The sequence below is a fragment of the Argopecten irradians genome, chromosome 4 (genome assembly GCF_041381155.1).
Source record: "Argopecten irradians isolate NY chromosome 4, Ai_NY, whole genome shotgun sequence".
Lineage (NCBI taxonomy): Eukaryota > Metazoa > Mollusca > Bivalvia > Pectinida > Pectinidae > Argopecten > Argopecten irradians.
In genome coordinates this window covers 24,885,054-24,899,917 of record NC_091137.1, presented here as the reverse complement: position 1 = coordinate 24,899,917, position 14,864 = coordinate 24,885,054, and the positions used below count along the sequence as shown (strand labels likewise).

Here is a 14,864-nt window from a genome sequence, read left to right as displayed (position 1 = left end):
AAAATGAAGTTTTACATAATCAAAATTACAAAACATTTGGGTGTTTTAAGACCATGATAAGCTGTTTTGCATTTGAAGTAGCTTCACTAATGTGTCCTGTTTTAGTGACTTATTTGGAATTATAGAACAGTGAAGAGAGTGATTAAATTGGGATTCTGTAAATGTATGGTTTAAGAGCGAAGAGTTACTGTAAATGTATGGTTTAAGAGCGAAGAGTTACCAGGTTACATGTAAATGGGTTATGTCACAAACCTACAGTAGTTCAATTATTTGCAGGGCTAACACTTCTGATAGATTAACATTTATGTTCATTCATGCTAACAAATATAAATCTCATCACTTTTTCATATTATATTGCTTTAGATTTTAAGTTTAATTTGGTCGGGAAACTTTGTTATGTATCATTTCAGATTTAGATGCATAAATCCCAAATACTTTAATATTGCAAAATAACCCTATGAATGTAGCAGTTTTAATAATGAAAATACACTTTATCTGTAAGTAGATCATCAAAACTTGATTATATCTTTACTGTCATTAATCATATTTGAATTCCATGTTAGTATTATTTGGTAATTCGAAAATTAAATAGCTTTACTGAGTATTAGACACAAAAGAAAGGCTTCGATCACAGTACATGTACATGGTGTATATCCCTGTGGTAAAGAGTGTGTTGCCATGAAACCGTTTATTCCATACGATATAAACTGACTTTGAGTTTAGAATTATATGAATTTTATAAGTAATTCTTAAGTAATCCTTATCGACAAAAACATCTCTAAAAATTTTAATCGGTGGATATGGTATTAATCGAACAGGATAATGGAGAAACAGTCAAACAGACATTGAAAGGTCTTGAGGTCCTTCACAAAAATTGTGAATTATATGACCCTGGGGTCTCGCGTTCACCCCTGGGGAGGGTGGTCAAGTTTATTATAGTTTTATACATGTATAGGGAAAAGACTGGCATTTTGAGCATTATTTGGTCATTTGTAATAGGAAACAAGTCAAATATCCTTATGAAATGGCTATTGAATCCTATAAACAAATTTTACATGACTGACCCCCAGGGGCCTTAGGGGCGGGGCCAAAAGGTGTCAAGTAGGCTATAACTTCAAATTTTCTGGAACTGGTAGAATGAAATACTCTTCAATCATAGATGGAAAGGGCTTGAGGTCCTTTACAAAAATTGTGTATTATATGACCCTGGGGTCTTGTGTTTCCCCTGGGGAGGGGGGTCAAGTTTACTATAGTTTATATAGAAAAAAACACATTTATGAACATTATTTGCTTATCTTTCATAGGAAATAAGTCAAACTGGGTTAGAATTATTAGCCTGAAATATCATTTTAAAGTGAATAGTCGGGCAAAGGAAACCAGTCTAAATGCGTTCTTTGGCCTTCCAAAAGTCATTGTATACCATAATGATGGTCAAGTTCTGCTTACGGTGTCCAGTTTTGACCATTGAAATTTTGGGGAAGCCCCGTGTAAATTTAGCACAGTTCTAAATATAAATTCGCCAAACTCTTTGAAAACGAGGCTGCGTGGAAATGTCAACATGGACATGTGTTTCTCAGTCGTGTCGGTTTCGTTTCGTGTGATAAACCACTAATGCGGTATGCAAATTGTTGTTTTGAGATGATACATTTGATGCAAATGAAGTATTCTTACATTAATGACAATGATTTGTAATAATTTTTCGATAAAAGCATCTTGTACATGGAAATCGACACAAATATTCGGCCGATGCAGAGATGGGGCCCCGGCAAGGGGCAATTATTGCAGCATCGCATTCGTCGTATTTTACATCAACCGAATCATGAAGGTTAAATACAAATAATCGTAACATAATTTCCCATTTAAAACCACACGAAAACGTTCCATAGAACGTCCATGCATGTAGCTGTCAAAGATGTGAAAATAAATTAGCTCACACATAGATATTTTACAAGTACAATATATATGTGTTCAATTATTCGTGTAGTTTTTTGCAGAGATTTAATTAATTATCTATGTCTCTGGTTTTTTTTTTTTTGTAAACAACATTTGAGTTCTGGAGAGAGATGACATGAATGTCCAGCTGGAAGGAAAGAAACTTTTATGATGTATATGTATCGTACAATGTATATATGTAAACGTACATTCCATGTAGCTGCTATAGAATTACAACTAGGAAATTCTCTCAAACATTGATAATATTTAATTCTTCACATTCATGTAGGCCTATGCTGTGAGAATTAACACATCATATATATTTCCAGAAAACATATAGGCCTACATGTATGTTACTTTCCTTTTTCTGTTGTTTCCTGTTCTTTTTTGTGCTCTGGAGAAAAAGATGATTGAGTTGAAGAAAAGTAATTAATTAAGAAAAATGTGTACCACAGTACTTTGTCTGTAGCCGAGGGGTTCTATACTGTTTTAATAGTCCAGTAATTAATAATTAAATTAAAAATTTCAAAATTAAGATGAAATTGTAAATTACATTTTTGAATGAAGTGGTTCCCCTCCTTTGAGAGTACACAGTGTGTATACCCTTTTTGGTTTTTAGGAATAATACTTGAATAGGAACCTGAAATAACATGACAATCAATCAGGTATGTGTGTGTTGGGGGTGGGGATGGGGTGGGGGGGGGCTAAAAAGACAGAAGAATCATGAGGTTGGGAAGTTGTAACTTGAGTGGGGGGTTGAAATATAGAAGAAATAGCTACAGATAACTGGAAGTGGAAGGGTGCTTTATCATTGATCTGGTCATTGCATATTTGGGGTTTACATGGCTTTTTTTTGGTTATTTAGTCTCATTGATTTTGGAGCAACTTTGAATCCATATGGTACTGTATATCTTTCTTTTTTCCAAGTGTAGCTATTTCTTCTGTATTTCACCCTCCGCCCAAGTCACAACTTCCCAATAGGTACAACTTTTTTTGTTTAGAACTCAAATCAAAGACAGATGTACATAGTACTACATACTACATTCTAGTCTATGTGTTTGTAATCACTGTTACTACAGTATTAATACATAAATGGTCTATGTACAAGTTACACATAGACAATAAATGTGAAATTTGGTTCAGACAAAAAGATTTGTAACATTTCAGATAACTTGCTAGTTTTATGGTTTTATTTATATGTTGAGTCTACTCTCTTGTAAAGTAGAATTTAGAAATCCTAAGACAATGGTATCTATATTGCTATATGTAAAAAAATCCTTATATTTTAAAAGTAATTGAAAAGCTATCTCACAAGCCCTGACAAACAAATGGGCCGGCATATGGATGCAAGAATTATAATCACTGGATCTAGAGGACTAATATAAACAAATATTTCTACAAAGTTAAACAATGAAAAAGTATTGCATCATAATTTTATTTAATGATTACAGTTGAAAGGAACATTTAATAGATTAATACTGTTTAAATGTTCTGTTCATGATCTTCTAGGTCCATATTGGAAAAGTTTACTTTCAAGAGCACTCATATCAACATTCTTCAGTCTTCATATGATGCTAATTGTATGTATATGTATACATACACTTGTATACAGGTCCAAGGGATGAACTTTCTGTATTCATGTCACTATATGCATGCATGGTGCCTGAAAAAAAGAACCAACAATTTTTTATATCTGTTGAATATGACAAAAATTGAAATGATCAATTTCAAATATATATAAATGAATAAATGTAGGTTCATTCTACAGGTTTTTTTATTTTAGAGAAAACATTTTATAAGTTGTGAATGTGTCACTGATGCATTTGATAGAATCAAATATTGTTTCAAAAAAGATACAAAATTCATTATCTATAGTTCCAACAAAAATTCAGAATAATTATAAATGATACATGGCTGCAGTACATTTCAACTCTGTAAAGTTTGTCATATACACATGAACCAGGTACAGTTGTAATAAATATACAAACACTATTTATTATTATGACCAGAAATAATACTGTATGTGTCCTCCAAATATATCTAAAGAACAAGCTAAAACCTACATGTACATGTGTATATCAGAACATATACAATACAATTTTACCAATTAACCTACAATGTAAATCCTATATACAATATGTATGTGTATAACACTACCAGAACATGTACAGAACAAAAATTTACAAATTCAAAATCTATAAATATATACATCAGAACTGTATGAATTGACCGGTAGCATAATATTATAGATTAATTGAAACAAATCTTAGCTTGAGAATGCACTAGCGGTTACATTCTAACTGTACATTTACAGGGCATTCATTACCCCTAAAGAGGCCCCACGAAAGAACCGCTATTTACCCCAGGGTTACGTTTTACGCGATTGGGGAACAGGTATGAAACATGTGACCATATGTGACCACTCATTTATGAAAAAATACTGCTAGGGACTATTTACATAATGATCAAAATACGAAGACTCACTCACTATCAGCTGAGCAGGGAGTACCGGGTAGTAGGCCTAGGTACTTTACAGATGGTGATTTATGGCAAGCCGTTTTAACATTTAATCATATTGCCCCTTAAGGTAATTATTTTTCTCTTAAGTGAAATTATTTTTGTCTTAAGATAAAAAATTGTCCCCTTAAGTGAAAAAAACACATAATGCAAATTGTTTTTCGCCTTAAGATGAAAAGAATACACTTAAGACAAGTTTCGTTCCACTTAACTAAATCAATAACATAATGGAAATGAGGGTTTATTCCCTTAACATGGAAAGGATATCACTTAAGAGATAAACAAAAATGACTTCACATAATGCAAAGAATGTGTTCCTTAAGTGTAATGACATTCGTCTTAAGGTTAATAAAATACCCGCGTCCCTTTACCCACCCCGGGCAAAAAATGGAACAAACCATTTCCGTCTGCCTCGTTTTCGCAAGTTAAAATATCAGAAGATGGCAATATGGCGGGAGACATAAGTGGCGTTCTTGAAGCGATCCAGCGATAATGGGGCTTTTGTCCACTTTTCAATAACTAGTATAGAGGGGCTTTTGTTTTTATACCTTAAGGAACTGGCTTTTCACTTAAGACGAAAAGATTGTTATTTCACTTAATGTGAAAAGATTTTTATTTCCATTATGTGTAATTTCACTTAAGGCGAAAAGCTTGTTATTTCAATTATGTGTCTTTACACTTAAGACAAAATTTTTTTTATTTCCATTATGTGTAATTTCACTTAAGGCGAAAAGATTGTTATTTCAATTATGTGTCTTTACACTTAAGGCGAAAGATTTTTATTTCCATTATGTGTAAGTTCACTTAAGGTGAAAAGATTTTTACTTCCATTATGTGTAATTTCACTTAAGGCGAAAAGATTGTTATTTCAACTATGTGTCTTTAGACTTAAGGCAAGATTGTTATTTCCATTATGTGTAATTTCACTTAAGGTGAAAAGATTGTCCATTATGTGTCTTTACACTTAAGGCGAAAATATTTTTATTTCCATTATGTGTAATTTCACTTAAGGTGAACAGATTGTCCATAATGTGTCTTTACACTTAAAGCGAAAAGATTTTTATTTCCATTATGTGTTATTTCACTTAAGGCGAAAAGATTTTTATTTGCATTATGTGTTATTTCAGTTAAGGTGAAAAGATTGTTATTTCCATTATGTGTAATTTCACTTAAGGCGAAAAGCTTGTTATTTCAATTATGTGTCTTTACACTTAAGACGAAAATTTTTTTATTTCCATTATGTGTAATTTCACTTAAGGTGAAAAGATTTTTATTTCCATTATGTGTAATTTCACTTAAGGCGAAAAGCTTGTTATTTCAATTATGTGTCTTTACACTTAAGACGAAAAGATTAATATTTCCATTATGTGCAAGTTTACTTAAGGTGAAAAGATATATATCCATTATGTGTAATTTCACTTAAGGCGAAAAGATTTTTATTTCCATTATGTGTTATTTCACTTAAGGTGAAAAGATTTTTGTTTCCATTATGTGTTATTTCACTTAAGGCGAAAAGCTTGTTATTTCAATTATGTGTCTTTACACTTAAGACGAAAAGATTAATATTTCCATTATGTGCAAGTTTACTTAAGGTGAAAAGATATATATTCATTATGTGTAATTTCACTTAAGGCGAAAAGATTTTTATTTCCATTATGTGTTATTTCACTTAAGGTGAAAAGATTTTTATTTCCATTATGTGTAATTTCACTTAAGGTGAAAAGATTTTTATTTCCATTATGTGCTATTTTGATTTGCATAAGGTGCCTTTACACATTATTTCCATTATGTGTTATTTTCCACTTAAGTTAAAAAGAATTTTATTTCTATTTTCTGTCTTTTTAGTAAGTAACATAATTGTCACATGCATTTTACGTGTGAAACAAACATGATATACAAACATGGTTTTTAAGTCCCAATATTGATAGAGGACACTTAATAATGGAATTTGTACATTTAGTGGAGAATGAACGCAATATAAATATTTTTTTCCTTGGCAGGTGTTAATTTTCAACATTAAATTGGAATACATAAATATATATACAAGAAGAAACTTTGATAAGGTATTTTGCATGAAGTATCGACTATAATAAAGAATTTTATTAAGTGTAACAGTATCGATTGAAATTTTATTCAAAAATATTGAAAACATGTGCTTCCACCTTCCCTTCGATGCCTTCTTCTGAAAATCCTTCTGGTGGTCTCTACTATCTCGTCTGGACGAGGAATCGCCCTTTCCACAGCTTCGATGGCGTTTTGTACAACAGCCGCGGCGTCCATGCTGAGTTTGCTTCAAACCATTTCATCTCGCTAGTTTTTAAGGGTGCCACCATGTTGTTTACAGTAACAACATAACGCCTACAGAAGGTTGGTTTTGATTGGACAGAAAGTAAACGCTTAGTGATTGGTCAATTTTGGGTCAGTCCAATATTTTGTCCTCATGGGGGTTATATTGATACCCATACGTTATGTGCTAATTTCCCTTAAGTGAAAACGATTTTAACTTAAGTGAAAATGATTTCACCTTAAGATGAATTATACTAATTTCCCTTAAGTGATTTTTGTTTTATCTTAAGGGAAAATGACACATAATGCAAAAGCATTTATTTACCTTAAGATAAATAGTATTACACTTAAGGGAAATAAATTCAAATAATAATTTAACTTAAGAGGGAATATGATTAAATGTTAAAACGGCTTGCCATAGTTGTCGCTCGTTTGAACTGTTCTCTTCACTATAACAAGTTGTATTAACACTCTCCATGCGTCGTAATGTTTACCGAGTCAGTTGTTGGGATTGTCGCTGCTCCATTGCCTTTCCTTTCGCATTTTAGGTGAGTCAGTTGGTTGTTTTGGCGGAAACCTTTTGGTTCAAAACTACGGTAGCCATGTTTTGTTTACTACGGAGAGTGGTGGATGTTGCGCATGCGTTAAGGTTGAACTGCACTCATAGCCGGTCGGGAGGACTTTTAGGATTCCCATAGATATTATTATTTTCTTCGCATGTACAGCGATTTTGACGGAAAGTTTTATTTTTCTAATTCATAAGAAATTATACCGGATATATTAATACCATTTTTACCGATTTTACAGTCACTTGCCCGACTATTCGCTTTAAGCATAAGGTAATGGTAACATAATACAGTAACTATCAAAATGAAAAACAAAAAATAAAAATTCTAATACGAAGGTTCAACTTTAAAGTTTATTCTATTTTGTAAACACTTTTTACAGATTAGAACCAACTTTGCAATGCTCTTTCTGTATCAGCACTCGGGTGACTGTTAAGGCCTCTTGTTTAATGAATGAACATTTTGTTGGAGTTTTACGGCCCATTGGCAACTAAGGTTATTTAGTGCCAAACTAAAAGTTGTTTTGAAGATCCTTCAAATAAATAATGATCGGATCTTCAAAACTTAGGATAAAAACTGAAAAATGAAGGGGAAAAAACAGTAAATTTTGATTTGTATAGTTTTGGCTAAAAAAAGATGAGAAAGCTCGTTCACAATCAAATGTTTATGAAAAAATAACATGTTGAGTTACTGTCAGTAATCAGATAGGAGGGAAACGTTCACATTTTGTTAAAAATGTCGGTTGAACATCTTTAGTGAGGAAATTGATGGTTTGAAATACTAATATTTGATAGCTTTGCTATGCAAACTTTTGATAAGGACAATTCAGCATAGATATTATACCTGCTAAATTATATTGAATTTCAACAGTATCAATCGATAGTCTTTTACTAGTAAAACTGCGCATTTGTCAATATTTCTTGTTATATGTTTCATAAGGAATATAGAACAATACTTTTAAGAGGAATATCCTCATTGAATTGTCCCCTTTATTAGTAATAATAAAAATTATTACAAATCAATAAATTTTATCGCAACAAACCTGATAATGACATGCCAAGATTTGTACATTTACATCTCGGGCAGTTGCGTTTTAAAAACTTCAATCGGCTCTTGCTAAGAATATAGCACGTGAAGAGGATGTTGAAACTTAATACAATGGTTAAAATCGAGAGAAAACCGGTGTAAATATTGAGTAGTAAGGTCAATTTTGACAATTAAACTCGTCGCTGTTACTACTCAAAATTAGACGTTGAAAGGTAGAAAGTACTATCCATCTGTGACTGAATAATAGGCCTGTAGGACTAAAGTTGAATGGCAAAGAAGTAATCTCGTATTACTTAAATCTTATAGCAGCTCAAGAGAAGAAAAAAATTAACCAATAGCAGGCCAGAAAATATTTCCTTTGAAGACTACGGAGAGAGTGACGCCCAACTTCAAAGCCACAGTCAACCACAGTGTACCGTGGACTGTTGCCTCCAGTTTTACTATGATCTAGTCCATGGGTGTAGTGAAAGGATGACCTGTGACATGCTTGAAAGGCCACCATGTTTGTTCACATGAATAACCTTGACCTTTAAGGTCAAAGGGGTCAAAATAAGCTAAAGAATACCCCACCTCCCTCATTAGGAAACATATATAATATGTGAATCAGAATTATTCAGGGCCACCATAATCTTTGATAATCCAGGGGTTACTGGTTATAGCTGTCATTGTATTTACCGCTGGAACATGTAGCAAAACTGAATGCATTTCAGGAGAAAAAAAGACCAATCACACGCCTACAATGTTCATTTGAAGATTATGTATAGCCATATATACTATCTGTTTCACGGTCCATGACTTGGTGTAATGATGATAAAAGCCATATATGTAGAGCCATATATATCGAGTGTACTGTTATTCTAGTTTATCCTGCAACTGTCCCACATACTGACCGATAACTACTGCCGGATAAACTTGTGCTTTATCCGTCAATACGATATGCTTTATCCGTCAATACGATCACGTGAATTTGTTCCATATCTGACGGCACTTTTTAACTTGACCCAGAACTTGAACCTTCCGGTGAATGAAACGTCATTCAGTCCCGCTAAAACGTGACGTCACATTCACCGAAATGACGTCATTTTTACGATATCGAAAATCTCGTATGGCGGTGCCGTCTTTTTCTTGGCTCATGACAAAGGTATGTATTGTTAAGTAATTCTTTAATAGGTATTTATTGTTATTTGAGTATTTTCATTTTCTTTCAGTGATATATCACACTGAATAGAATTACGGTGACTGTTTGTGAATGCGCTTATTTATTTCCCACGGCAGTAAAAAGGAGTGCACTCTCATTCGGTTAAGTGAATGAATCTTTACCTCCGCATCAAAGAATCGTCTCGCTTCGAGCGAAACAAAGTAAGGAACTGTCAATTTGCTTTCGTTTTGAATGCCATAATGGTTGCAGGATAAACAGAATACACGGTTAGTATCTTACAATACAAGGTTTATTTTGGTGCTCGACACGGAAAGCCGAGATGACTCGGCAAAGCCTCGTCATCTCGGCTTTCCTAAGTCTCGCACCAAAATAAACCTTGTATTGTAAGATACTAACCGTGTATTCTCTATTTCTTTATGTACATCGAAGGACCAAACTACCTATATAATCTGCTGTCGTACATAGGGCCTTCAGTTTTCAAGGGCTGGATATTACGAAATAGTAGGCCCTGGATTGTATAGGATGGCCAGACGAATTACTGGGCGTGAAGGAAAGGCTACCCAAACCAGATTTGTTCAAAGTTACGGGTGTCATTATAAATTACATTTTAAAGGATTATTTCTAAGCTCATGAAAAGGGTCATGTGTCATACAGAAATTACAGTGCTTCCAAATTAGTTACAGTGAATGACTTTGAAAGCCTCAAAAAACTTAAAGATGCTCCACCGCTGACAAACAGTATTTTTTCTCTATAAAATACAGGAGCAGGCGATTAAGTATTTTTCTTCTGTTACAAAAGTTACTTACTTTTCACCATTACCACCATAGAAAAGTTTAAGTTTCTCATTTCATTTCAAGACAGAAATATCAAAAATCATTTTTTGCAGATCCCGAAAAAATTCTGTGTCACTATATATCCTATATGGAATGAAGTACTGATTGCGCATGCACCAAAAGCAAAATAAATCATTTCGTATTATTTTTTTGTGTTAATTAGACATACATATACACGATTAAACATCAATTATAGTTCAAATGATGAGTATCGTTTATGGTCCGTCGGCGATGGAGCATCTTTAAGTTTTAAACAAGTTTTAAGTAAAACTTCTGATTTGTACAAACATAAATTTCATAACTAAATTGCAAACGATATGGGGTTTGGTGACTTAGCTTTATTTATAGAGTAGAAACGCCGTAAATGAACTATTGTTGATGGTGGCACCCGGTAAATTCGGTGTAGCGCTGATATGTAGACGGTCATCCACTTCAAGAGTGACCAAAACAACTTGTGAACCTGTGCCTATCAAACCAGTCACTGTCAAACGGCCGATTTCGGATCCGTTTTTCATCAAGCTGGAATTCACAGTTGCTCTCGCTCCAACTTCCAATGCCCACGTGACTACGTAGGTTCCGGATACGTCACAGATAAACACCCCGGATCTGTAATCGTTTCCATGAATGATATCGACTTGATCAAATGTCAGCTTATGAGGTATCCAACCTAAGATTTTCAGCTGGTGAGACAGTCGAGCCGAAAATCCGGCATTCGAAGCTACAGGTAAATATAAAAATTAGTCACGTTTAAGTATGCAGAAGTTGTAGTTTATTTCGCAAGGACTTGGCACAAATTTCTAACCAAGAGTATATTATTATATTATATTGTTGGTTGGAAATAACTTGCAATGTTCCTGCGGTTTACTATACAGTAACATGTTATAATATAAACTTCGCATGATGGCTAGAAATTGGACACCGAAATGTATACGTCAATTGGCAGTCCTGACATTGCTAAGCGTTAGGGAAAATTTAAAAAAAAAATTAAAAAATGTAACAGTACATAAACTATCTAGTTTCACGGTCCATGACTTGATGTAATGATGATAAAATATATTATCATTGCGTCTGAACAGAATAATTCCATTAATTAATCTATAAAATGTAAATCGCTGTCTCAGATTTAACATGTACTTGTATGTAACTAGCCCGAGATACTATGGCCCTACCACCAGACTTAGACATTATGACAGATAGTTGTCTGCCTAAACCAGAAATCTATCTGTCATAATGTCTAAGTCTGGTGTTAGGGCCAGAGTATCTCGGGCTAGTATGTAACCTGTAATATCTAACCTGGTGCGTTTGGTCCAGGCTCTCCTTTAGCGCCAGTCGCACCTACAAATTGATTAAACATAATTTAACAGGAATATTCAAAACATGTTCGTGTCGTTAATTGAGAAAGAGAGAAAATACAAAACACTTTCATTCAATAACGCTGGAAACACATTTCTATTTGCCTAGATAAAATCATCACCAAGTGATTCAACTTAGGTCATTACCATCATGTCCAGCGTCACCTTTTAGTCCCGGAAGTCCAGCGTCCCCTTTTAGTCCCGGAAGTCCAGCGTCCCCTTTTAGTCCCGGAAGTCCGACGCCCCCTTTCAGTCCCGGCAGTCCAGTGTCCCCTTTTGGCCCTTGTATACCCATATCACCTTTCTGACCTTTAGAGCCTTTTTGATTTGAAATAAACATACCACTTGTATTAACAATTTTTTTTAAAACAAATATGGAATCTTCGCTTCTTATAGAATATTCATTACAATGCCATATGCATATCAATAATGAAAATACACAAACGAAATGAAAAACTGGAATGTTGAATAATTCATTGGCTTTAGAATTTACTTTGCACGTAAAGAAAAAAATGGCGTCCTCGTTTGTAACGTCACTTCTTATTGGCTAAGATAACGGCGTTATGATTTCATATATAGACAAAAGAGGTCATAAAATTGATTTTGAATATGAAAGATATTAATAATTAGATATTATTAACACAAAAACCTGAGTGTACTCTTTTCATGAACCGTTTCGCGGTTTATTTAGAACACACTCGAGAGAGTCATCGATGTTGTATATATGCATGTAAAGATGTTTTTTTTTTCAATGTTGATTTCTACTTCCCCGTTTTGTTTCATTTCGAAACATTAAGTAGTTTGAACCCGTTTCAAACAAAGGAAGGTAAATATTAGAGTCAAGGTCAAAACGTTTACCGTCGAATCCGTCGTCCCCGTTAAATCCGGGAATCCCACTGTCCCCTTTTGGCCCACGTGCACCAGTATCCCCTTTTGACCCACGTGCACCAGTATCCCCTTTTGGCCCTTGTGCATCACTGTCCCTTTTAGGCCTGATAGGCCCACGTACACCAGTCTCTTCTTTAAATATTAGCCCGCGTGCACCAGTGTCGCATTTACTCCATTTCTGTCCCTCGATGACTACATACATGAAGCAGTGATGTTTTGTAAATGGACATAATTGCATAATCAAATACGCATTACTAGTGAAGCATTGTAGCGTGCCAATATTTGAAAACAAATATAAGCAAGAGATACCAGAAGAGGGACCTTGGCGCCCACCAAAGAAGGGACTTTTCTCTGCTTTTCAAACTTTTACTACATACGACATATAAAATTTGTGAAAGATCCCTTCAGTACTCTGTGTGATATATAGCAGTTAGAAACTTCAAATATCATAACCCAAGATGTCGGCCATCTTGGTCGTCAATGGTCACAAAATACAATATGCCCAACTAAGGCCCTAGGGGAACCATCATATGGAATTTGATATAGATCGCTTAAGTACTTTCTGAGAAATAGCAATAACAAACTTTGAGAAACATCCCGAATCAGTACCTTCTGAGCAATAGCGGTAACAAAAATTGCTAACGGTCGGACCACGGACGAAAGGCGATTTGAATCAGCCCCATTTGCTGATGATGGTGGGCTTATAATAAATATCAGGTATACAGTCGATCTATATCGACAGAAGACTTGAATTATTTTTTAGGCAATTGGAGTTTTTGTTGAAATCAGAAATGAAATTCAAGCTACTTTACCAAAATCGTTGCGATTTATAATATCTGAATTACGAATGCTATTTGTTTCTTCTTTCAGACACTATAACTTATACCAAAATATGTTATTGTTATAACATAAACATTGACTTTTATTTGTGAAGTTTTCGAAGTTGGTTGTACATGCGCACACACTTGCGTTTGTGTAGGAACGTCTCTCTGGCTCACCTGCCACAATCTCTTGGTTCCGAAAGTCGTCTTGCAATGTTTTCCGAGTAGAATGTTTTCTTGATAAAAGATAAGGAAAATTATCTCTATCAGGTATACTGCATAATATATCAGTGACAAAATGTCGTCTGGCTGTGACAACCTGAAAGCTGAATATCTGATCTACCGGACGCGAGATATTATCTTGACTGGATAAAATTGACCCTAAATTAAAAAAAAGAAGAAAAAAAAAAAACTCATGAATTGGGTCCTGTGAATTGCCCTGGTTACCTGATGGAGGTCACTTCCTCCCACAGAGTTTGGGATTTATCTTCCAGTTCTCTGTGCTCCTGTCTCAGACCAACAAGCTCTGTGACAAGGTGCTGTACAATGTCTTGTAACGATACGACCTGGTGTTGGAGGCTCTGGAAGTCTGTCTCAGAGGTTACCTGTCCAGTCACGGCGGATAAACATAACGCCACCAAAACTAACATCGTTACACAATAGGATCAATGGATTACGTAAGTTAATAGATAAGGCCTTATCAGTCATTCTGTAGGTAATGTCATGGGCACGGTTGTTCAAAAAGTGCTTATGACAGTTAAACGACAGTTTTCAAATCAAAATAAAATAATTTCTGGTGATACGGAATTTTGTGTGATTCTTAAGCACTTCATTCTTTATACTTACTTGCTCATTTTAATGAGGAAATGATCACACATTTTGCAGAAAATGCGAAATAAAAAATATGATTAAGCCAATCACACTTTGAACAACCGGCCCAGATGGGAAACTTTCAAGTTCAATTTTTATTTTTTCATTTCAAAAACATTTTATTAAATCGAGCTCAATGTTTCTGATGATACACTGTTTAACACCTTCCTGTTCGGGTGGTTTTGATGTACTAAATAAGTGAGATTAGCACTTTTTTGTATATCTTATATTCCAAACGTTGGCTGCATAGAACCATAAAGTGTTATACATTATTGATTAGTATATCACCTGAATTTCATTTTCCTAAATATAGTTTTCACCTTTGACCTTTATGGTAGTAAAGGTCAAAGGTCAAAGATCACCCAAATCACCTTTTTATTGAAAAAAAATTCACCATTTTGCTTTTCTGGATAATTTACCGGGCGGAACAACAACACAAACTGTAAATTTGAAGATTCAATGTAAACTACAGATAATTGTGAATATAATCCTATGAGATAGTCCATTAATTACGATCAACAAAGTTTTGGCAAAGAGATTATCGGTGTGACCTTTGAAGAAAATAGCAGCTAAAATGACAATATTGGCAGCAA

General features: G+C 34.3%; 1 protein-coding gene across 3 annotated transcripts; it reads right to left on the bottom strand.

The window, feature by feature from the left end:
• Positions 1-10,667: 10,667 nt before the first annotated feature.
• LOC138322440 (otolin-1-like) lies at positions 10,668-14,070 on the bottom strand. 3 transcript variants are annotated; one of them, XM_069266468.1, is made up of 6 exons: positions 13,849-14,070; positions 13,546-13,637; positions 12,551-12,772; positions 11,840-12,010; positions 11,634-11,675; positions 10,668-11,058 (listed from the first exon to the last, which is right to left on the bottom strand). In XM_069266468.1, the coding sequence occupies exons 1-6, from the start codon at positions 14,049-14,051 to the stop codon at positions 10,679-10,681; spliced, it is 1,110 nt and encodes a 369-aa protein (XP_069122569.1). In that variant the 5' UTR covers positions 14,052-14,070; the 3' UTR covers positions 10,668-10,678. The 3 variants fall into 3 exon arrangements, with proteins under 3 accessions (XP_069122569.1, XP_069122570.1, XP_069122571.1); XM_069266469.1 differs by having other exon boundaries at positions 11,858-12,010; XM_069266470.1 differs by having other exon boundaries at positions 13,579-13,637.
• Between the last annotated feature and the right edge of the window lie 794 nt (positions 14,071-14,864).

Coding starts and splice junctions, on each gene's coding strand:
- LOC138322440 (XM_069266468.1), bottom strand. CDS start 14,051: ATGTTAGTTTTGGTGGCGTTATGTTTATCCGCCGTGACTGGACAGGTA. Junction 12,011..12,550: donor CGGGGACGACGGATTCGACG/GTAAACGTTTTG, acceptor CAAATCAAAAAG/GCTCTAAAGGTCAGAAAGGT. Junction 11,676..11,839: donor AGGTGACGCTGGACATGATG/GTAATGACCTAA, acceptor ATCAATTTGTAG/GTGCGACTGGCGCTAAAGGA.